The 25,890-nt window shown below is 41.3% G+C and overlaps 1 protein-coding gene across 1 annotated transcript in view; it reads right to left on the bottom strand.

Moving 5' to 3' along the window:
- Positions 1 to 25,890, bottom strand: part of LOC133472066 (C-Jun-amino-terminal kinase-interacting protein 1-like) — a 46,796-nt gene that overhangs the window by 5,909 nt on the left and 14,997 nt on the right. Inside the window, exons 3-7 of the mRNA XM_061762400.1 lie at positions 19,925 to 20,179; positions 11,463 to 11,544; positions 8,878 to 10,005; positions 5,555 to 5,630; positions 1,627 to 1,799 (exon numbers count right to left, since the gene is read on the bottom strand). Of these exons, the coding sequence (XP_061618384.1) occupies positions 1,627 to 1,799; positions 5,555 to 5,630; positions 8,878 to 10,005; positions 11,463 to 11,544; positions 19,925 to 20,179 (1,714 nt within the window). The remainder of the gene's footprint in view (positions 1 to 1,626; positions 1,800 to 5,554; positions 5,631 to 8,877; positions 10,006 to 11,462; positions 11,545 to 19,924; positions 20,180 to 25,890) is intronic.

The raw sequence follows: 25,890 nt of genomic DNA, 5'->3' as shown, positions 1-25,890 counted from the left end.
CAAGGCACAGATCTGGCCAAGGTTCCCAAAAAAATTCTGCTGCACTTAAAGTTCCTAAGAGCACAGTGGCTTCCATAATCCTGAAATGGAAGAGGTTTGGGGCGGCATGGTGGACGACTGGTTAGAGCGTCAGCCTCACAGTTCTGAGGACCAGGGTTCAATCCCCGGCCCCGCCTGTGTGGAGTTTGCATGTTCTCCCCGTGCCTGCGTGGGTTTTCTCCGGGCACTCTGGTTTCCACCCATATCCCAAAAACAAACAAACAAAAAAAAAACATGCATGAATTGGAGACTCTAAATTGCCCGTAGGTGTGAATGTGAGGGCGAATGGTTGTTTGTTTGTATGTGCCCTGCGATTGGTTGGCAACCAGTTCAGGGTGTACCCCGCCTCCTGCCCGATGATAGCTGGGATAGGCTCCAACACGGAGAAGCGGCTCAGAAAATGGATGGATGAATGGAAGACGTTTGGAACGATCAGAACCCTTCCAGAGCTGGCCGTCCGGCCAAACTGAACAATTGGGGGAGAAGAGCCTTGGTGAGAGAGGTAAAGAAGAACCCAAAGATCACTGTGGCTGTGCTCCAGAGATGCAGTCGGGAGAAGGGAGAAAGTTCTAGAAAGTCAACCATCACAACAGCCCTCCACCAGTCGGGGCTGTATGGCAGAGTGGCCCGATGGAAGCCTCTCCTCAGTGCAAGACACATGAAAGCCCGCATGGAGTTTGCTAAAAAACGCCTGAAGGACTCCAAGATGGTGAGAAATAAGATTATCTGGTCTGATGAGACAAGATAGAAATTGTTGGCCTTAATTCTAAGTGGCATGTGTGACGAACACCAGGCACTGCTCATCACCTGTCCAGTACAGTCCCAACAGTGTAGCATGGTGCTGGCAGCATCATGCTGTGGGGGAATTTTTCAGCTGCAGGGACAGGGAGACCGGTTGCAATCGAAGATGAATGCGGCCAAGTACAGGGATATACGGGACGAACACCTTCTCCAGAGTGCTCAGGACCTCAGACAAGACAATGACCCTAAACACACAGCTAAAATACCAACGGAGCGGCTACAGAACAACTCTGTGACTGTTTTTGAATGCCCCAGCCAGAGCCCTGACTTAAACCCAATTGAGCATCTCTGGAGAGACCTGAAAATGGCTGCCCACCAATGTTCACCATCCAACCTGACAGAACTGGAGAGGATCTGTAAGGAGGAATGGCAGATGATCCCCAAATCCAGGTGTGAAAAACTTGTTGCATCATTCCCAAAAAGACTCATGGCTGTATTAGCTCAAAATGGTGCTTCTACTGAATACTGAGCAAAGGGTCTGAATACTTATGGTTGTGTGATATTTCAGTTTTTCTTTTTTAATAAATCTGCAAAAATTTCAACAATTCCGTTTTTTGTGCTGTGTGTACATTAATGAGGAAAAGAATAAACTTGATTTTAGCAAATGGCTGCAATATATAAATTTATAAATTTAAGGGGGTCTGAATACTTTCCGTACACACTGTACACACACACACACGCACACACACACAGTGGGACCTAATTAAAATGGACCCCAATTTAACGGATATCTGATTTGTTGTAAACCAACGATACCTGTCTTTGTGTGCTTGTGGTGCTTATTACCTTTGAAGCTGTCAGACTCCTTGGTTACCTCGATAGCATAGTAAGCAGGGAATATCCCCCGGGCACCAGTTCTCATGTTGAAGCCCTCATACCAGTAATCCTCCCCTTGGACTTCAACCAGCAATGGATCATCCACTTCTAGCTCCAACTCATCATCATGCCGAGGGACAAACCTGCAGAAAACAAGATGAAGCTGAAGATCTGTGGGATCTCTGAAGGTTTTTGTATACGAACTCGTTTGTCATGTTTTTATTAAATGTCTAAGAAAAAGTGTATGTTTACACTGTAAATTTGAGCTTGTCCTCACAGTTAAAAAAATCTCATGACTATACACATATTGTATTATACAGCAATTTAACAGTTACAGTCCACTAATGTGCTTTTTCACAGTTGCACACCATAATGTCTGTCAATGCATCCCAAGAGGCTGCTAGTCACGAAAGGATTATTCATGTTTCTCACCTATGTATCTACAAGTTCAGAGGCTCCATGCAGCCTAATTTGATGTCAAGTGGGCTAGACCAGTAAATTTGTAGCATAACTAATATAAATAAAAATAAGTGGGTGTTTCCCCCTTAGAGCGTCAGCCTCACAGTTCTGAGGACCCGGGTTCAATCCCCGGCCCCGCCTGTGTGGAGTTTGCATGTTCTCCCCGTGCCTGCGTGGGTTTTCTCCGGGCACTCCGGTTTCCTCCCACATCCCAAAAACATGCATGAATTGGAGACTCTAAATTGCCCGTAGGCATGACTGTGAGTGCAAATGGTTGTTTGTTCCTATGTGCCCTGCGATTGGCTGGCAACCAGTTCAGGGTGTACCCCGCCTCCTGCCCGATGACAGCTGGGATAGGCTCCAGCACGCCCGCGACCCTTGTGAGGAGAAGCGGCTCAGAAAATGGATGGATGGATGGATGGATGGGTGTTTCCCCCTTTTGTTTTAAAGGGGACCGAAAGCGAAGGTGTCAAAACATTCTATTATACTTACAGTAAATGTGCATATCTTCTTTATCCGCTGTTGTTTCCTGAAATCTACAAGTAGTTATTCTAAAAAATAATATTTAAAAAATTGCATCTAATCATTTCCGGGGGGGGGGGGGGGGGGGGGGCACATTTTTTGTCTTTTCACTTTTGCTAGTGCAAATTACCGAGAATGTGACATACATATGTTCACCAATCCCTGCCCACTTTATTTACTAAGGAAATCATACAGTTAGGCGACAGTGGAGACTGGTTAGCACATCTGCCTCACAGTTCTGAGGACCGAGGTTCAAATCCCGGCCCCACCTGTGTGGAGTTTGCATGTTCTCCTCGTGCCACTGTGGGTTTTCTCCAGGTACTCTGGTTTCCTCCCACATCCCAAAAACATGCTTGGTCAGTTGATTGACGACTCTAAATTGCCCGTAGGTGTGAATGGTTGTTCGTTTATATGTGCCCTGCAATTGGCTGGTGACCAGTTCAGGGTGTACCCCACCTTTCGCTCGAAGATAGCTGGGATAGGCTCCAGCACGCCCGCAACCCTAGTGAGGATAAGCGGTACAGAAAATGGATGGATGGATCATACAGTTAGTAAATATTCTGCAATGACAAGCTATGTATTTGTTTTCATTACATGTACAAAAGCTAGATAATAAACCGTGATCATAAACGTCATGATCTCCATGTATTTACAGAGTTGTGAACTGCATTAAACAATAGATACAAAATACAAAGATACTGTGCCTTTTATGGCATTGCTTGAACAATACAGTAGGTTTAGACCAAACCAAACTCTTTTGTAGTGAAGCAGTTGACTAATAGGTTTTGATTGCATATTTTGTAAAACTATTACAGCAGCAAAAAATTATTTTTACAGAACTGTAAGCAGAACTGGCACTGTGGCTGCTAAAACCACCCTGCACGAACCACAATGTCTTTTATGTATTGTGGCTTCTGACCAGGTGTTGAAAGGATGACAAGCCTATCACTTAAATGCACATGGGATGGGTCACTCTCAGCCGTAACCATGCCAAAATAACAACAACAAACTTAGCGGTCTGCTCAACCTTTTGCTCTCTTTCATATGCAGCCAGCCTTGTGTCATGTGACAACACTCTTTGATTCTGCGCTGAGTGATATAAAAAGTAAGTAAAGCCATGTCTCTCGCAAATGACTGTGTACAATGGTCGATGAATGCACTGTTTCTCAGTAAGTGTTACAGAGTGAAAGCTCATGGCTAAATTATGAACTGAATTACGAAGCACTGCATCAGTGCACAAATGTTTTGAATGAATTATTTTAATTACCGTAATTTCTCATGTATAATGCACACCATGTATAATGCGCACCCCCAAAGTTGACCTCAAAATTCTGGAAAACCCTTCTACCTATGTGTAATGCATTTTTACAATGCATGATTTTGCTTCTACCCATATGATCAAAACATGAATTATTATCTGTATTTTGTTAAGTTTTTTCAAAGAATTATTCTGAAATTAAACACCTTATTTGGACACACAATACTTTCTTTTTATTAACTTGCTCTTATTTTGAAATTCACAGCCCAACTTTTATTTACTAATTGAGAAAACACACAGTTGTGCTCATGTTTGATTACCCAGGCAGGATTTGTAAGAGGTGTACAATTATTTTAAGAAAACATGAAGGACCAGGGCGGCACGGTGGCCGATTGGTTAGAGCGTCAGCCTCACAGTTCTGAGGACTCCGGTTTCCTCCCACATCCCAAAAACATGCATTAATTGGAGACTCTAAATTGCTTGTAGGTGTGACTATGAGTGCGAATGGTTGTTTGTTTGTATGTGCCCTGCGATTGGCTGGCAACCAGTTCAGGGTGTACCCTGTCTCCTGCCTGATGACAGCTGGGATAGGCCCCAGCACGCCCGCGACCCTAGTGAGGAGAAGCGGCTCAGAAAATGGATGGATGGATGAAGGACCAGGCGAAACACATTTTATTTTAATGGCATTCAAATTAAACTGTCAAGCATTTCAGAAAAGCATTATCATTAAACAAAACATAACCATAAAGAAATTAATGATGGTTGTTGTTCAGTCATCAGTCGTATTAAAAAATAATAATAATAAAATCAAATATTTCACAAATTCTCCCTGGGTATGTAAATTTATGAGCACAATTGTACATTTATGCAGTCATATGTACCACTGTCATATTGAAATGAAAGTGTAGTTTACACCTTTTTCATAACCACTAGGTGGCATACTAGAATGAAAGTGTACAACTTTTTCATAACCTCTAGGGGGCGCTGGCATAGTGGAATGAACATGTACAGCTTTTTCATAACCTCTAGATGGCGGCATACATTGATAAAATGTGAAAGTCTTTTTCCTTTTCTCCTATACCTGTGTATAATGTGCAGTATTGACTTGACAATTTTTTTAGGTAAAAAAACGCGCATTATACACGGTATATTACGGTAACTGATTCTACTGACGCAGTACTTCAAAAGACCTGCCGTTCCCATCACTAACCTAATATTTAACCTTTTCATGTTATTGGTTATAACCACTATTCTTGACTAAGATTTGAAAATGAAGCAATAACGTGACAAAACCTAAGTAGGAAACAATCAGACCAGTCAAACCCACACTCTACGTAACATATGAAACAACGAATTGTCTGGCACTTGTTGGGCAATTGTTACGAAATAAGTTTCCACTCCAGACAAACTGTCAGATCAAGAAGCCGTGCTCAGTTATGTAAGCACACATTTATTAGTCATATTTCGGGTTCCTGCCAAATCAAAGGTTTTAGATAATCTGGATTATCTTTTGGTTTGCTTATCCTGTCCGATCCAATGGAAAAACAAATTTCTTGTCCTGAAATAAAGGGGTCATTGTTCCTTTGTTTTCTAAATGTTCAACAATGAGGAATAGGTTCCTATAAAAATGTAGTGGCTATGATCATATTTTCTTCTCACCTGTAGACAGCCCGATGACTCTGATCCTGTTCTTCTCCATTTATGGTGCAAGAAAATAAACCAAAAGACTCTGCACCTAAGCCACCACAGAACATTTTGAAAAAAGTATGTCAGTTTCAAGGAAATAAATTACAACAAATATGTTCATGTGCATAAAGAACAGCACCATTACTGCTTTGTGTTGTATAGTCTAAGACCACATGTCCCAGAGACATTTGCAAGCCTCAGAAAACAAAAAAAAATGAGAACAAAACTATAGTTTCACAATAACATTTAATCATGCACACTAAACAAATGCAGCATATTTATCCTGGTTCCAAAGTGAGCATCACTTCTCTTCTTTGCCTTATTGATTTCCTTTCAAATCAGCATTTAATGCAGTTTACTGAAGTAATCAAACTGCACAATTAATTTTCATGATTGTGAATCAGTTTTTGTTGTTGAAAATTGAAACAATCCATTCATGAATAAGTATTTGCAACACTGCAGGGAAATGGTTTTACTTTTACGTTAACCCACAGTAACAGACATTACACACAATAGCATGCAACTCTTATGTGCTTCTTAACTGTTTCATACAGAGTTCTATTTGAAATGCTGAGTTGGGTATCAAGAAACTTAACTGTTTCAAACAGAGTTCTATTTGAAATGCTCAATTGGGTATCAAGAAACACTTAAATTTTGTTGTTAAAATGTGAAATTAACCCCAGGAGATTGTGCGCTGGTAAATTCTAAAATGTGTTCTAATGTCCTATTGAGAAAAATGTTTTTTTTTTTTTTTTAAAGGGAACAACAGTACAGTATATAGCAATTAAAGGCGATACGTTATGGAAATTTTATTTTTAATTGCTTGTACATAGTTGATAGTTGGATCTTTGGTATGCCTGCCTGCCCATATAATCCAAAGGGGTGGACTGGCCATCGGGCATACCGGGCATTTGCCCAGTGGGCCGGCAGTCCTTTGGGGCTGATGGCAATGCTTGTTTTTCTCCACCTTATTTTCCTAAGAGACTGGCCCACAATTTAGAGGGGGCGGCCCATTGGTCCGTTTTCAAAGTCGACAGTAAATTTAACCAATCAGAAAGCGGTCTAAAATCTTCCGGAAATGTAAGGGGGTGCGGCTCATTGGCCCAATTTTAACATCCATCCGTTTTCTGAGCCGCTTCTCCTCACTAAGGTCGCGGGCGTGCTGGAGCCTATCCCAGCTATCATCGGGCAGGAGGCGGGGTACACCCTTAACTGGTTGCCAGCCAATCGCAGGGCACATACAAACAAACAACCATTCGCAATCACATTCACACCTACGGGCAATTTAGAGTTGTCAATTAACCTACCACGCATGTTTTTTTGGGATGTGGGAGGAAACAGGAGGGCCTGGAGAAAACCCACTACATTGCCATTTGACATTATTAAGACATTAGCTTTTAAGCAGTATCGGATGGACATTATCAGTCATTCAACACACACTACAGTGATGCAGCTTTATTTCACTATGACGAAAAATAATAGGCTATGTTCACACAGCAGGTCAATTCCGATTTTTTTGCCCAATGTGACATGTATCTAATTTTTTCATGTCAATGTGAACTGTGCAATTCCGATCTTTTTTTTTAATTTTTATTGATTTTTTTTTTATATCCGACCCAGGCCGGTATCGGACACGAGTGCAATATGGACGCTTAGCCAACCCAGATGTCATCAAACTGCGACAAACGTCACAATTGTTGGACAAAACACGCGACAAAATCAAACGGCAGACAAAGGAGCAGAAAACAGTCAGTGGGGAAAAGAAGATGCTGTATAACTGATAAATATAAGAAAATGTTGGCTTCGGTTGCACAAAATCCTTGAAATTACCATAAATGCGTCATGACGAGACCTCCGAGAGGGGCCATATTTATTTCCGTCAACACGGCGCCTCCTGTTTGTGCACATGTGCAGCGTGACGTCCTTTTGTGCGCAGGTGTGTGACGTTTAAGGAAGCATTCAGTCTCCAGTCGAAGTCGCAATTGTTTTTGTAACGTTGAACAACTACATAAAAAGATTGGATTTAATTTGAAAAAAATCGGAATTGGGCATCATGCCCTGCAGTGTGAACGTAGCCCAAGCCATGTTTTGTAGGGAAAACCATGGGAATAGGCAACTGTGATTTTCGCCAATCCTCAAATGAGTTCCAGAAAAATCACACTACTGTACTTATTTTGACTTATTTTCAACCTTTAAAACATATTTGTTAGTTGAGGTGGATTTATAACCCTGCTGTCGGGGAAAATAATGATTGCACACAGCAGTACTGAATAGACAGTATGCACATCCATCCATCCATCCATCCATCCATTTTCTGAGCCGCTTCTCCTCACTAGGGTCGCGGGCGTGCTGGAGCCTATCCCAGCTGTCATCGGGCAGGAGGCGGGGTACACCCTGAACTGGTTGCCAGCCGATCGCAGGGCACATACAAACAAACAGCCATCCGCACTCACATTCACAGCTACGGGCAATTTAGAGTCTCCAATTAATGCATGTTTTTAGAAAGTGGGAGGAAACCGGTATTTAAAATACCACATGAGTGCTGTCGTTTATTAATTTCCAAAGTACCAGTACTTAAAAAAAATAGACTGGTTCGAGCGTCTGCCTCACAGTTCTGAGGACCCGGATTCAAATCCGGCCTCGCCTGTGTGGAGTTTGCATGTTCTCCCCGAGCCTGTGTTGGTACTCCGGTTTCCTCCCAGATCCCCAAAACATGCAATTAATTGAAAACTCAAAAGTGGCCGTAGGTGTAAATGTGAGTGCAAATAGTTGTTTGTTTAGATGTCCGCTGCGATTGGCTGGCGACCAGTTCAGGGTATAACCCGCCTCTCGCCCGAAGATAGCTGGGATAGGCTCCAGCACGCTCGTGACTCTAGTGAGGATAAGCGGTTCAGAAAATGGATGAATACTGTATATAGTTGAACAATTTTATATACATACAAACACACGCATATTTGGCATATTAATATGATCATGCAGGCATTGATCTAATTATTTAAAAAATGACTAATGTTAAGAATGGGCTAAAGTTTATAAAAAATTCTTGAAGTAATAAAAATATAAAAGTATTTGAAGTTGGTTTGTCAGTTTTCAGAAAGTGGATGGATGGCATTATACTGCATTGCTCGTGTTTTAGATTTTTGCCATGGTATCATTTCAGTACCGGTATCGAGGTACTTTATACATGTATAGTATCTAAGTCAGAATTTTGGTATCGTGACGCCACTAATGCACACATTTACATTTAAATGATCTAATATGCAATTAAACAGTACGTTGAGAAGGTGCTGACTTACTTGATGAGCTTGATCGTCCGTTCATGAAGACATTGAGGAACTTCTTGGAGAAATGCAAGTCACCATCTGGCGTGGAGTCTTCCGACAGACAAGCTGTGTCCTCTCGTCTCACTCCCTCCAGACGAGCGCACTCTTCCTCGTCATCTTCCTCCTCGTACTCTTCCCCAATGGCAGACTCATAGGGAGAGGAGACACAGTTGTCGTAGACTGTGGCCGAATCGCTGTCGTCGCTGTAACCTTGATAACACTGCCTCAAACTGACAAGTTCTAGCTGAGCGTGCTCGTCCACCACCAAAGTGTATTTGACTGAGTCGTACGACAGGCCCCTGGCATCAGAGCTCATGGAAGTTCTTAGCAGGGTGTCTCTGCTGTTGCTGCTTTCCACCTTTCCGACCACTTTCTTTATTCTTTCGTCCAGGATTATTCTGTCCACATCCTCATCCTCCCCACAGTAGTTTTCGTCCGTTGCGTCCACATACTCGACTGATGATCCAGTTCTCAACATTGCCCCTGCCCCTGTTCCTGACCCATTGAGACTGAAGTCCAGTGCCAGGGAAGAATGAGTTGACAGAGCCATGCTAGGTGGCGTGATGAGCGATTCAACGCAGGATGCGTAAGAAGGTGGGGCGATATAGACTTCGTCCTCCTCGTAGATGGAGGGGTTGGACTGGTCAGGTAGTGGCTGGTAAGGAGGTGGGCCTTCTGTATCAGAGCTAATGGACATACGACCCTGCTCACTCAGTTGTGAAAGGAAAGGCCGGTCCTGCGTGCAAGGAGGCTCTGAAGGGTCCGAACAGCGCTGCACTGGAGTAAGATAAATCTCCTCTGTGGGCTCCAGAGGAGCCTCTGAGTGGTGCTGGATCCTCTCCTGTTGGTAGCCACAACCATCCACCTTGCCAGCTGGATAGAGAGGAGCTGGTTTGTAATTCTGTGGCGCAGGGGGTGGTTTCGCCTGAAACTTTGGCCGCGTCGACGCTGCTGTTGTTGAGCTTTGTGAATCTCCAGACGTCTGCGAGTGCCTGCAGGGGGCGTCGGTGGAGGTGCCTCTGTCTTTGGTCTGCGCACCGCCGCTGCGCACCTTGTCTTCGTCACTCAGGCAGCTGTGCTCACGCAAGGGTGTTAGTTCACCTGGAAGATGAGAAAAGACACACAGCAACACAAAGACAGCACACACGCACAAAGAAACACAAAGGCCACACGCACACAAAAGGTTTAAGAACATGATGCACTCGTGACCACCAAAACAGACACATCCAGCGTGAAGGCGGACATGGCAACAAAATAGTCATAAAAAGTCATACAAAAAAAAAACAGAAAGACACAAAAGTATAAATGGTTAGGTAACATATGTCAGGATTACACAGCTAAATCCCCATTACTCATAAAAAGTCAAAGTACGCCGAAGGGATGGTGATTGACCGGTTATGTCATAATCCACTGCCAGGAAGTGCAGGCACGATGATTTTACTAGGGATGATACGCTGACATCCGACACAACAGATTAGCAAATACTGGTGAATATTTTCATACAATTCAACATTTAAAGGACCCCCCAAAAAGTTTGTCTTGATTTGCTGCTGAACAGTGTTGTCACATGAGTTTCTTTCAAAAGTACAGTTAACTAAATCTTTATTTTATTTTTTTATAAATATATTTTTGTATGCAAATTATTTTATCATGTAATTTGTTGCTACTATGAAGCTACCCATCAGAACAATAATTGTTTCTCACGTTCATAGTGAAAAGAAGCCAAGCAGCAACATGGCTTGGTTGCAGCAGGCTGTGAAAAGATTATTTTTAGTGTGTGCAATGCATGAATGTCATTTGCTTGTTTAAATGAAATCAGTTGTACCATTAACTTAGACTCACAACATTTGTTACACATGCATAATCTTAAAATACAATACATGAGCAGTAGATGACAATAAAAATGCTTAGTTTTGACTGAAAAGTACACGAATTAATTAATAACAATTCTGTATGATTTATTATTGTGGTTGTAGTTTGCAGAGTTGTAGAACTGCACTGCAGTGAGCAGTTTCAAATAGTTTGCCTTTAATTTAAATAAATAATAAGCACATACAAATGAAATGAGCATAATTCAATAAAGTAGACAATTTATTACAAACGTAAGCAGTTGAACTCCACATGACCGTTGACAGTCCAACGGAGAAATACAGTTATCTTTGTAAAATTGTCATTTTTGATGACGTGCCCAATAAAGATTTTTTATATTCTTCATGATATGAGGCAACCCTCTTAGAGGATATGTGATCTACAGTAGAAGCATTGAAGCACTATTTTTGAACCAAAAATTTTACATCCGAAACTGACAGTTTAGGGACAATATATACAGAATGAACGGTGATAAAGTGAAGAAAGTGAAGGGAAGAAGTGTTGTCATTCAGTTCAGGAAAGGCAGTTTGATCTGTTGTATCATTAACGTTTTAGCTGTAAATGTGAAAATAAAGAAAGTATTAATTTAAGATAAAGGTCAAATTCCCATCTGAGAGCATGTTGTATTTTGAGTGTATAAATTATTTGCACTTAAAGCTGCAGTCTGTAATGTGTGAAATTACCCTCACCAGTTTTGAGAGGTGACGATGATCCCGAAACCTTTTCCTGCCATGTGTATTTCTTCCCAAAGGAATTGTTGTTTAATGTATCCTGAGGAAAAAGAGAGGTAATTAACAAATGAAGGAAGTAGTGGGAAAGCAGAAGATGAAGAGAAAGGGCGACTAAGCTCTGAATTCTGAGACTCCACCTTTTGTCCCCAACTCGCCACACAACACACACAAAGCTTTTTTCTGGTGAATATGCACTGAATGAGTCTTTTGTCTGTGCATAATGGTGTGAATTTAAAGGGAACCAGACCTTTTCCCCATTGGGAAAACATACCATTATTTAATTTTCTATTCGATTTTAGTGTTCATTCTTGAAACACAAACCTGGAGTTCTACCCCAATTTCGTTGTATCTGCCATGACAAGAAATGGTTTTCTCTTTTATTCTATTCTGTACATATACAATAACAGTGAGAATCTGTTTATATGTTCAATTACATTGTCAAGTTACCATGATATGTAGTCTCTGTCTAAATTCTAAACAGCAGGTACAGGGTAAATTGAATCTTACTTGTGCAGAAATAATAAGTGGTATTATCATAATAATTATTGTAAAAAAATTTATTTTATTTTTTATTACTAAAGTCACAAACACATAAAAATGTACAAATAATAATAATACACTCCTAAGTCAGATCAGACCTGAGTCTGCTCTAAAAGAAAAATAATACAAACCCAATTCCAATTAACTTGGGACGTTGTGTTAAACACAATGCAATGATTTGCAAATCATGTTCAATCTATATTTAATTGAATACACTACGAAGACAAGATATTTAATGTTCAACCTGATAAACTTAATCGTTTTTAGCAAATAATCATTAACTTAGAAATTTATGGCTGCAACACGTTCCAAAAAAGCTGGGACAGGTGGCAAAAAAGACTGAGAAAGTTGAGGAATGCTCATCAAACACTGTTTGGAACATCCCACAGGTGAACAGGCGAATTGGGAACAGGTGGGTGCCATGATTGGGTATAAATGGAGCTTCCCTGAATTGCTCAGTCATTCACAAGCAAAGATGGGGCGAGGATCACCTCTTTGTGAACAAGTGCGTGAGAAAATAGTCGAACAGTTTAGGGCCAATGTTCCTCAATGTACAATTGCAAGGGATTTAGGGATTTCATCATCTACGGTCCATAATATCATCAAAAGGTTCAGAGAATCTGGAGAAATCCCTGCATGTAAGTGGCAAGGCCGAAAACCAACATTGAATGCCCGTGACCTTCAAACACTCAGGCGGCACTGCATCAAAAACCGACATCAATGTTTAAATTATATCACCACATGGGCTCAGGAACACTTCAGAAAACCAATGTCAGTAAATACAGTTCGGCGCTACATCCGTAAGTGCAACTTGAAACTCTACTATGCAAAGCAAAAGTCATTTATCCACAACACCCAGAAACGCTGCCAGCTTCTCTGGGCCCGAGCTCATCTAAGATGGACTGATGAAAAGTGGAAAAGTGTTCTGTGGTGCAACGAGTCCACATTTCAAATTGTATTTGGAAATTGTGGACGTCGTGTCCTCCGGGCCAAAGAGGAAAATAACCATCCGGACTGTTATGGACGCAAAGTTCAAAAGCCGGCATCGGTGATGGTATGGGGCTGTGTTAGTGCCAATGGCATGGGTAACTTACAAATCTGTGAAGGCACCATTAATGCTGGAAGGTACATACAGGTTTTGGAGAAACATATGCTGCCATCCAAGCAACGTCTTTTTCACAGGACGCCCCTGCTTATTTCAGCAAGACCACATTCTGCACGTGTTACAACAGCGTGGCTTAGTAGTAAAAGAGTGTGGGTACTAGACTGGCCTGCCTGCAGTCCAGACCTGTCTCCCATTGAAAATGTGTATAGCGCATTATGAAGCGTAAAATACGACAACGGAGACCCCGGACTGTTGAACAGCTGAAGCTATACATCAAGCAAGAATGGGAAATAATTCCACCTACAAAGCTTCAACAATTAGTGTCCTCAGTTCCCAAACATTTATTGAATGTTGTTAAACGAAAATGTGATGTAACACAATGGTAAACATGACCCTTTCCCAGCTTTTTTGGAACGTGTTGTAGCCGTAAGATTTTGAGTTAATGATTATTTTCTAAAAACAATAAGGTTTATCAGTTTGAACATTAAATATCTTGTCTTTGTAGTGTATTCAATTTAATATAGGTCGAACATGATTTGCAAATCATTGTATTCTATTTTTATTTATGTTTAACACAACGTCCCAACTTCATTGGAATTGGGGTTGTACATACATACAGACATAAATCAGGGTGAACTTTTTCCAACTTTTGTGTTTTTTTTTATACATCTAGATGGACATACTGGTCAGTGAATAAGTAGTGCTCATGGTTCCACAAGTGACACATGAGTGCTGAATGAGATAAAAATAATGAACTGGAAACTCCTGGGATCAGAATATTTGGTTGCAAATATGGTTCCTTTTACTATGCCCACCCACCGATGCATGACTCACTTTCCATTCTTCTGTACCAGGCGGAGACAGATGTCGCCGTGGTAATGAAAGACGTGGAAGCATCTTGCCATGAATTCAATAATATCATGGGCAAATGCAACTGTGTGTATTAATTACCCAGATCTATGTGGAAGTGACTCCATGTGATACCACCTGACTGAAAACTCGACCTCCCATACTTCTTCATCAAGATATGACATTGGTCATATCATTGAGAATAAATGAGGTGTCCACAGATGAATGAGTGAGTTTAGAGCACAGGTAGGATTTGCCTCCAAGCCCAGACTCACACAGAAATACTTACAAGTGTGGTGTAACCAGATGGAAGATTATCGGGATTCAGGATTAATCCTGATATCAGGTTGGCGTTTCTGTCTGAATACATTTACTCAAAGAGTCTTAGAGAGGACAAACAGAAAAATAAAAGCTGCCATGTAAGTCTGGGTGAAAAGGGACACAAATGTTTTCTCATTAAAGTAACAACATTGACTCAACACTGAAAGTACTGTGGTATCCCTCTCTTGTTATTCATCACAGAAGCCAAATGAAGCAGCGCCGAATATTTGCAGTTTGCATTTTTATTTATTCACTGACCTGGAAACAGTCACCCAGTTCCGTCTCTCTGCAACTCTCAAGCACTCAGATTGTAGAATACTACCCAGAAATCATTGGCACTCAAATATCTTATGTAATCATCTCAGCCAGAGTGGTTGTGGTTTGACAGTGGATCTTACGTCTGCCAGCATGATTGATGAAATTAAAACTAAAGCAACCACAACCACATACAAGTTATTCTATCATCATTTTTAGTCATTGTTTAAAGTATTTGTTTTCCAAGACATTTTTGTATTGTAGCACCGCTATGAATAATGAAGTACAGATCAATCACATTAGGTGCACATGAGCAATGTAATATGATCCAATACAAATGCTGTGATTCATCGCCATGTCAAATGATTTAACATCATCGTCATCAGGTACCGCAACTACTCTCTAATAGTATTATACAGAGCTGCCAAATGTTACGGAACATCCCTATATTGTTACGGAAATCACTGAACGTTGACTTGTTACGGCTGTAACACTGATTGTTCCAGATAAAAAAACTTTTTTGCGTCTGACATTACTGGTGTGTCCACATTGAACAGCTATTTGGTACACGCCATTTTATTACGCCCCGTGGCTGGCAAGCCACAGAAGCAAAATTTCTCTTTGCGTCCGGTGTCAATGCATTCCAAGTCACTGATCATCGCCTCCATAGTACCACATAAACTACACTTATTACCATGCTTCTTACAAAAGAATCACAAAGGGAGGACGAAGTGCTAATTGTTAAGCTATCATGTCATGCAGTTGCGAAACATTAAAATTAATGATTTGGTGGTACAGTACACTTGTCACATACGTCTGGCTGGAACCGCGGTTTCGCTGAGAGTAACCAACTTTCAATAACAAAATAACAGGCCAATTAATACGTGTTTAGAGATATAAATATAAAATCATGCACGACCACACAGGAAGCCACGTCTGAACTGGAAATGAATTAGTACGTCACAGCACACGTCACTTCAGAACGTGGGCAGGTTAAAAATATATTATTATTATTAATAAATTACGATTATGACTGTGGCGGCACGGTGGCCGACTGGTTAGAGCGTCAGCCTCACAGTTCTGAGGAGCGGGGTTCAATCCCCGGTCCCGCCTGTGTGGAGTTGGCATGTTCTCCCCGTGCCTGCGTGGGTTTTCTCCGGGCACTCCGGTTTCCTCATCCCAAAAACATGCATTAATTGGAGACTCTAAATTGCCTGTAGGTGTGAATGTGAGTGCGAATGTTGTTTGTTTGTATGTGCCCTGCGATTGGCTGGCAACCAGTTCTGGGTGTACCCCGCCTCCTGCCCGATGATAGCTGGGATAGGCTCCAGCACGCCCGCGACCCTAGTGAGGAGAAGCGGCTCAGAAAATGGATGGATGGATGGATTATGACTGTTGCACGTAAATATTCTTGACAAAATTAGGAAAATATGGGAATTCAGACAAATTTGGACAAATTGTTCTGGTAGTGAAATCTTATAGGTTGGCAGCTCTGATTATATGTGCATATTGGAATGCAGGACAAATCTAGATGTCGGATTCATTGAGGTACTCTGCATTATACATCTGTGTGTTTGTAGACAGTATTTTTTTCACTTGGATCGCATTAATTAAACTAGGCAACTGTACCTAATGAAGTGCTAAGTGTGTGTAAATTCATACTTTTAGCTGCTGAAGAAAGCGAACGACTTCCTAAGAACACAGCCTTTTGGAGCAATTGTTTCCTTCATACTTTCTAGTCGTGACAACTCAAACACAGAAAGGGAAACTCGGAAGAACAACGCTAAAGCGGCTTCAGCGGTCAGTTTTCCACCTCAGGGAAACCAGACAAACTAAAACACTGACAAATGTGACGCTGCTCAGAAAATCATTTTGACAGCCTACAAGCCTGGAGGAGTGAGTGTAGAATCATATATATATATATATATATATATATATATATATATATATATATATATATATATATATATATATATATATTTATTTATCGAATAACCTCAATAAAAAATAAATACAAATTATACTTTTAAAGTGCAAAATAACAGAGTTCAATTGAGTTATTATTTTACTGTCAGTATATGGTCGAACAGCATTTGCTTTCTCCACATGTGCAGCAATATACTTTGAAACTTCTTGATACAGCTGAGGTTTGGTTTTATTGACACGGCGGATAGGAAATTAGGAATCCTGTAGTGAGGCTTAAAGTGCTCAGCTGTCTCTGTGTATGCCTTGTTGAAATCACTGTTCCTGCTCTGCATGTCTTGACCTCTGAGGTGCAGTGGTGCACGCAATGAGATACACACTTGCAGTAACAAAGAAAGTATAAGTAACGATCGAATATTGTTAATATGACTCATTTTTCACAGAAGAATATATGCCATAGTGTATTGTTATATTGGCTGTTTATACAGTGGGTACGGAAAGTATTCAGACCCCCTTAAAGTTTTACTCATTGATATATTGATATATAAGGTAAGTTTAGCGCTCTGCTCAATGCGCCACGATATTTCCTGCACTATGCATGTGCATGTCCCATGATCCCCTGTGCACTTTGTAAGGGATCATGGGAGATGTGGTTTGGTTCTCAGATCAGCCCACTAAATGGCGCCATAAAAAAACTATACTGTTTGATACTCCCATGATCACCTATGACGTCACAGACAGGAAAACTTAACAGAGTAACGTCTTTATCATTAAAAGTGGTAAAACACACACACATCCATGTAAAGTCTGCTGCGCTTAAATCCAATGCGTTTTTTCCTAGTATCGATACAATCAATTGATTACCTTTTAGATTTAAGTCGATATATTTTCGTCCGGAAGGCTAACTATCGGACTTACGGAAACGGCTAACACGGCTAACAGGGCTACAGATTAGCTAGTACCTTCATGGAACCTGCACGTTGGTTATTCATCTTTCTGGGAAAATTCAGCGATACGTACAACTGCCGAGAGTCTCAAACTGCCGCAGTTTCCTGCCATGAAAGGCAGATGTGAAAGCAGCACACACCAGGTGACTGAACTACTGCAACGATCCTTCAGCAACAGCAGGAAAACTTAAAAAGCTTTGTCACAATAATCATGGACTGAACGAAAAAAAAAAGACTGGATGCACTTTCACTGGAGAAACAGCAGGGGAAAGCGTGAAAGTCCAGTTTGCAATTTAGTTATTTAAATGTAAAGGGAAGCAAAACATGCAAATAAGAACTTGATTTTTGTTGTTGTAAGTTCAACATATAAACACATATTTTTAAAAAGGCCATACTACAGCGTGTGTCCCATGAATGGTTTTACTGTACGTTGTGATGCATCTAATCTAACCTTAGAAGCAGTATTATGCGCTGCACTTATTGCACTTCAAATTCTGTGGACTGTTATACAGTACCTGCATTTGATTTGCAGTTAGTTGTTCATCTCTTAGAAAGTTAATGAAAACAAAAATTAAATGCTAATTTTTGTTGAGTTTTTATTACACAATACTTATCTTTTTTTTTTTGGGACAAATACCCCAAAAACAAACAAAACCTAAAACTAATACTGGAAATAATGCAAACTAAAAACAAAGGATTTTTGAAAAAATAAAAACTAACAAAATCTGCTGTAAAAACTAATTCAAACTAACTGAATTTGAAAAAGAAGTCAAAACTAAATCAAAACTAACTATAATATAAAATACAAAACTATTATAAACCTGGTATGTATGTAAGTATGTATGAATGTATGTATGTATTTGAGATGTCACAATATTCACAATATACCGAAATTAAAAGTGCCTCAGCATCGCCGAGGTCTGGTATAAAATAATGAGCCATTATTGTGTTTAAAATTTAGTTTTGTGCCGGTTATATGTAGCAATGCCGCTTAGCCAGGATACAACAGCCACTTTTTTTGCTTCCAGTTGAAGTTTCAAAAGTCAAACTGCAAGATTAAGAACAGTCCCCCAAAAGATGAGTGTGGATGTTGCCTTATCACCAACCCAGTTTGATTAGATTGGACTAAACTGTTCTTTTTATTAAAAGCAGACCAAAGAACAGTTTGACATGTTTTCCTTGAGAGACTCTTCTTCCAACTGATCCAACAAGAGACATAGTGAGCCTGTCACACTAACATTGCCTAGTTTATTCTTCATTATTTGTTGGATTGGTGTCTAATGGGACAGGGAACAAATATCCTTTCAGGTTTTTCTTCGTTAATCTCCAACGTTCCACAGCTGGTTTGGTTTAACTACATAGAACACATTTCACTGTAAATTGTAGCCTATATGTAAAAAGTTTATTCTTCTTAGGAGTCTGCCCTTTTACAAACAGTGTCAGTAATCAGGTAGATGTTAGCCAAACCCAGATGAATGGTAGCAATCAATGTTAAAAATATGGAAACCTCTTGGGGTCTGGGAGTAAGATTCATAGGACAAAAGGCCTCTGCAAGAGCTAAAGCCAGCATGGATCTCCTCAAGATATGTTCCTGCAAAGCCAAGACAAGCTAAACCAGTAAATGTATCCATGCATGAGGTGGTTAGGCAATGAGAACCCCAACAGAATAAGCATTTGCTATCATATTAACTATCATTAATTAGAATAATAACAGTACATAAAACGTGCTGAGGGAGCGGGATGACTAAACATGATGAGCGTGATGACTAAACATACATTCATCAGACGACCTAAACATACGTTTGCCGGATGACCAGAAACATGACTCGGATGGGCACCCATAAAAATAGTTCACACTAAATAAAGTGTGTCTGACAACACGGTGAAATCAAAAAGTCATAGGGCAACACAGTCCTCAGACTATGACACAAACCTGCCACCATAAACAGCCATTACCATTTACAAATCACACAATTCAACTTTGAACTTCCCGTCGAGATGGTTGGCTATTGCATGATATACTCTACAGATTTAGCAAAGGTAAATGTGCTGTATGAAAAGACTGGACAGGCACACAGTCATATTATACTTACACTCACACGCTTATATAAGCTCTTGTGTACTTGTAAGGTTGGCCCTCAACATACACTATTATTCGATTCACAGTGATCATAAAACAAAATCACAACTCTTGTTTCCATTCACATATGACAACAATAGAAATGATACAAACACCAAGGGGAGAAAGGTCTTGACAAAGTCTTGACAATAGACTGTTGTTCAGTTGAGTGAACACATCCTCTTACAGCAAATGCAAAGGATTCAATAATAATATGACTGCCATTGTCCAATAACATTTGCATTCAAAGACCAATATGTGCTATAAGATAAAATATGATTTTCCGACACTGTTGCGTGTATGCGTATGTGTATACAGTATGTAAAAAAATAAAATAATGAAATAAACAAAAAGACTTTACCTGTGTCCGGGGCACAACTGGAAAGAGGTTAAGGGTTGTCGGTCTCTTGGGCCGGTAGGTATCCATGGTAACAGGTTCTGTAGGATCCTTGGTGACTGGAGGAAGTGCGATGGAGGCTTTGGAAGACTCTTTATCACCGCGGAAACCGTCAGCACCATCAATGAGATCCAAATGCAGCATCTCTGCCTGGAGCTGTCCTACGGCGCCGAGCTCTGCCCTCCCCGCCCTGCCATTGGTCCCTCGTCTTGTGTGGCCCTGCAGTGATTGGAAGGCACATCCTGTCATTAGTAGCAGATAAACAGAAACAGACAACAGTGAGCGAGGGAGAGGGAGTGTGAGTGGATGACATGAGGAGACTGAACTGGCCAATTAGAACATTCCCTGACTTTGGCTTGCAGCACTCTCACCGTCAACACTAAGCTGGCGAGAGCCCCCAAAACAGCTGAGAGCCCCTTCCTCCCGTGCACTACAGAGTGTTTAGCTGCACAGCTTTTCTTTAACATGTTGAAATAATGGTTCATGCTGATGGTCTGACTTGGTGTAAAAATCCCCACTACATTGCCATTTGGCATTATTAAGACATTAGCTTTTAAGCTGTATCGGATGGACATTATCAGTCATTCAACACACACTACAGTGATGCAGCTTTATTTCACTATGACGAAAAATAATAGGCTATGTTCACACAGCAGGTCAATTCCAATTTTTTTGCCCAATGTGACATGTATCTAATTTTTTCATGTCAATGTGAACAGTGCAATTCCGATTTTTTTTTAAATTTTTATATCCGACCCAGGCCGGTATCGAACACGAGTGCAATATGAACGCTTAGCCAACCCAGACGTCATCAAACTACGACAAACGTCACAATTGTTGGACAAAACACGCGACAAAATCAAACGGCAGACAAAGGAGCAGAAAACAGTCAGTGTGGAAAAGATGATGCTGTATAACTGATAAATATAATAAAATGTTGGCTTCGGTTGCACAAAATCCTTGAAATTACCATAAATGCGTCATGACGAGACCTCCGAGAGGGGCCATATTTATTTCCGTCAACACAGCGCCTCCTGTTTGTGCACATGTGCAGCGTGACGTCCTTTTGTGCGCAGGCGTGTGACGTTTAAGGACGCATTCAGTCTTCAGTCGAAGTCCAATTGTTTTTGTAACGTTGAACAACTACATAAAAAGATCGGATTTCATTTAAAAAAATCTGAATTGGGCATAATTGCCCTGCAGTGTGAACGTAGCCCAAGCCATGTTTTGTAGGGAAAACCATGGGAATAGGCAACTGTTATTTTCGCCAATCCTCAAATGAGTTCCAGAAAAATCACACTACTGTACTTATTTGGACTTATTTTCAACCTTTAAAACATATTTGTTAGTTGAGGTGGATTTGTAACCCTGCTGTCGGGGAAAATAATGAGTGCACACAGCAGTACTGAATAGACAGTATACACAGATTTTTCAAAATGTTTGCAATATTTTTTGTCTGCCAGTAGGGGGCACACAGGTTGCAATGTTACAATATCCATCCATCCATTTTCCGGACCGCTTATCCTTACTAGTCACTGATGGTGTAGTGGTACACTCGCCTGACTTTGGTACGGGCAGCGTGCGTTCAGTTCCCACTCAGTGACGGTGTGAATGTGAGTAGGAATGGTTGTCTGTGTCTATATGTTCCCTGTGATGACTGGCGACCAGTTCATGGTGTAGTCCGCATTTCGCCCGAAGTCCCCTGAGATAGGCTCTGGCGCCCCGTGACCCTAACCAGGATAAGCGGTGTTGAAAATGGATGGATGGATGGCTTATCCTTACTAGGGTTGCGGGTGTGCTGGAGCCTATGCCAGCTGACTCTAAGTGAGAGGCGGGGTACGCCCTGAACTGGTCGCTAGCCAATCGCAGGGCACATAGAAACAAATAACCATTCGCACTCACATTCACACCTATGTGCAATTTAGAGTCTTCAATTAAACTACCATTCATGTTTTTGGGATGTGGGAGGAAACCGGAGTACCCAGAGAAAACCCATGCAGAACATATGCAAACTCCACACAGACGAGACTGGAGTTGAATCCTGGTCCAAGAGTGCCGCCCATGCTACAATATGCCAATTGTGAAGAAACATCAAGTCTAATCTACTAATTGGGCGCACCCAGGTTTGAGAAGCTTTTTTGAACAATGCTGTTTGATTTGGACATCCTGTGTCTGGTGTTGCGCATCTAAGCCTCATCTGTTTATGCTATTCAGAAGCAATGAGGGAAAAAGTAGAAAGCTACGATAGCTTGACACGCTGGCTGCTGACTAGCCAGGTGCCCAAAAACATGGGATGCATGGGTGACACAATGTTTTTCATACCCATCATCATTCGTCATTAAAGTTAAAGTTGCAGCCTTAAGTTAAGAGCACAACCAGAACGTTTGTTTTGAATATATATAGTACGGTATTGTGCCGCGACCCGACCCGGATAAGTAGAGAATGGATGGATGGATGGATGGTATTGTGCCTGAGGTTAACATTTGTAACACCTCTATGAATAAAGATAGTTTTTGTTTCAGATGAAAATTGTGTGAATTGCAATTGTTTGTTCCACTTTCTGCTCCATGTCAAGGTCGGATTTGTGAAATATATGGTATACTGTAACACTAAATGAATTAAAGATCGTCATCTCAGTCCAGATTGTTACTGTTGCCTGTTTTGCCTCTGCGAGGGTGGAGATGTGCTGTTGTTGTTGAATGAAAGCTCCATTCATATGGAGTTGAGAGCCTGTCTGTTGTACGGAATAGATAACTGAGTAAAGGCATCTCGAAGCAGTTTTGGGTGTCAAACTAATTTTTGTCACAGGCCACATACAGTTTCACTCAGAGGGCCGTTATGACTGTGAACCCATACATGTAAATGTTGAATTGCTTCCTCATATTATTACAGAGACACAACAAATTGATGGATAACTCGTTTTGAAATCATAAGTCAAGGATAATACTGTAATTTGTTCAATTATTTTTCAAGTTACTGTAAAAATGGGTATGGCAACGAAAAATGCCTGCAGTATCTCAACCTTATTATTTGAAATTTTGGAACAGATTTGAGCAGGAATCATGAAAGTTCACGCACATGATTTGCTATCACAGGCCACATAAATAGTCACCAATTCTGATCATTACCTTTATGGACAGAATTTCTAAGCGCAGCCAAGGTGTTGAGGGTGTCCGTTTTGGTGACCTCAGCATTGTGTCTCTGCTTTTTGCAGATGATGTGGTTGTGATGGCTCCATCAAGCCGCAATCGTCAACTGGAGAGATTCGCTGGAGGGATTTGCAGCCGAGTGTGAAGCGGTTGGGATAAAAACAGCACCTCCAAATCTAAGACCATGGTCCTCAGTCGAAAAAAAGGGTGGCGTGCCCTATTCGGGCAGAGGAGGCAGTCCTGCCCCAAGTGGAGGAGTTAAAGTATGTCGGGGTCCTGTTCACAGTGAGGGAAGAATGGAGCTGGAGATCCTCAGGCGGATCGGTGGAGCATTTGCAGTGATGCGGACTCTGAATCCGTTTGTTGTGGTAAAGAACGAGCTGAGCCGAAAGGTGAAGCTCTCCATTTACCAATCAATCTACGTTCCTACCCTCACCTATGGTCACGAGCTGTGGGTCGAACAAGAACAAGATCGCCGATACAAGCGGCCGAAATGAGTTTCCTCTGCAGGGTGTCCAGCCTCTCCCTTAGAGATAGGGTGAGAAGCTCATCTGGGAGGGGCTCACAGTAGAGCCACTGAGAGGAGCCAGATGAGGTGACTCGGGTATCTGGTTAGGATGCCCCCTGGTGAGGTGTTCCACACATGTGCCACTGGTAGGAGGCCCCGTGGATGACCCAGACGACGTTGGAGAGACTACGTCTCTCGGAAGTCCTGGGAATGCCTCGGGATCCCCCTGGAAGAGCTGGACGAAGTGGCTGGGGAGAGGGAAGTCTGGGCTTCCCAGCTTAAGCTGATGCCCCCCGCAACCCGCCCCCAGATAAGCGGAAGAAAATGGATGGATGGATGAACGGATGAATGGGCCACATAAAAAGATGTGGCGGGCTAGGCCTCGAGTTTGACACCTGTGAATTAAATGCAGAAATATTTATTTTCGTATGCCTTTGCGCCAAATAATAAAAATGATTATTCTATTCTATCCATCCATTTTCTGTACCGCTTATCCTCACTAGGGCCGCAGGGCGTATCCCAGCTATTTTAGGGCGAGAGGCGGGCTCCACTCCGAACTGGTCGCCTGCCAATCACAGGGGTCTTCTATTCTACGTATCTAGATATTAATATTAACTAATAATGGTAATATTGTTGTTATTATAACATTTATAATACATTATGTTAAAAAAAGGCTTCCCAGCCTTTTCAGTGTATGCAACCAAGATTGGCTGCTTTTGGCTTAACAGCTTTCGGCTGGTGACCCAAGAGTGATCTTTTTAACATAATTTTGCCGTCATCGAGTTCAGTTGACATCTGAAATCGAGCAGCCGAATATTTGAAGCTGAAATTGTGTCCATTGAATATTAGGATGGTAAAAAACATTCAGTGTTCGTTATACAAATTCAGAATCTGGTGACACAGATGTACTGTACCTCCATACATTGTGTCCATGCAGATGCAAACAGAAAGCCAAGTAACATGGTAAAATACATTAATGTTTAATCAATTGCATCAGATGACTTCATTCAACCCAATTTCTCTGCGGTAAAACATCAATCACATTTGCCCCCCCCAAAAAATAATAAGGTAGTCAAGTAGGAAGTGTAAACTGCTAAAATTTGCTGTCTCAGAGGCAAAACTAGGAAGACAGCATTGTTGTGTTAAGTGTCATTTTGTGTAAATGAATGCTCCAGATGTATCAGAGGGCTTTGTGTTCTTAGCTATGATAACTATTGCGTCTCTAGTCACATTACACTCAGGACATTGGAACTGGTTTGAATGCTTAAAAGCCTAATTTTCCTTCCCTTTAACTATTTCAAAGAGAAGATCAATATCTGCTAATGCACCCGGCTTTTGCTCGTCCGCTTGTGTTTTATGGCCTCAATTTATAACTGTCCCCTTTAAAAGAGCACTGCTCTGTTGCTAGGAGACAAGTGACGAAGTGGAGGCGGATGAGGAGTACATGCTGCTGGCGCCCTGACGACGCTGCAATACTGCGATGCTCAGCTCTCATCCAATCAGAGAAGCCAAAGCAGGGGAAATCTCACAATAGCCCTAAATTGCAACCTGATGACTCACAAATGATATAAATCACAACTATGTCATCAAGAAAGATTTCAATATTCTTAAAGGGAATGTCTAGCCTCAGAAGAAAATCTGTTCAGATGTAACATTGCCAGTGATTATCCTCTCAATAAAATTGTCACAAGACACTGTTGTTGTTTGCATTGATGAGGCAGGGTCCTTTCCGTCCATGAGTAAATGAGATGACGTGAGCAGTATCCAAGGAGGCAGTTCAAACCAGCCCTTGGTTTATTTTCAGCTCGAACACATGCGGGTGGGGAGTAAAACTAGGTTGCCATGGAAATAATGTAGCTCCATTTGCTGTTTTGCTGAAACATCTCTTACCCCACACCCTCCCTCACGTTCACTATGCTGTTTAATTCCTATTAATCTCATTGGCAGTTCCATCCAGCCTTTACGTTATTAGTAATTTGTTGTCATTGATTTTATTGATTACGTTTTAGACCACTAAGTACAGGAAATTCATTCATTAATTTTCCACTACATGGCCTGTTAAGGGTTGTGGGTAAATTGGAGTCTATCCAGGCAGAGTTCGCGTGAGATCAGGGGTACACCCTGGAGTGGATGAAAGTCAATCACAGGCAGGGCATATAGTGACAAACAAACGTTTACACTAACATTAACAGAAGTTAATTTAGACTCCCAATAAACAATCGTACCCAAACTCACAAACTAAAAATAAATAGCATCATTTAAACCGAATACAA

This window comes from Phyllopteryx taeniolatus, chromosome 2 (genome assembly GCF_024500385.1).
Source record: "Phyllopteryx taeniolatus isolate TA_2022b chromosome 2, UOR_Ptae_1.2, whole genome shotgun sequence".
Lineage (NCBI taxonomy): Eukaryota > Metazoa > Chordata > Actinopteri > Syngnathiformes > Syngnathidae > Phyllopteryx > Phyllopteryx taeniolatus.
This window is presented reverse-complemented; position numbering and strand designations above follow the sequence as displayed.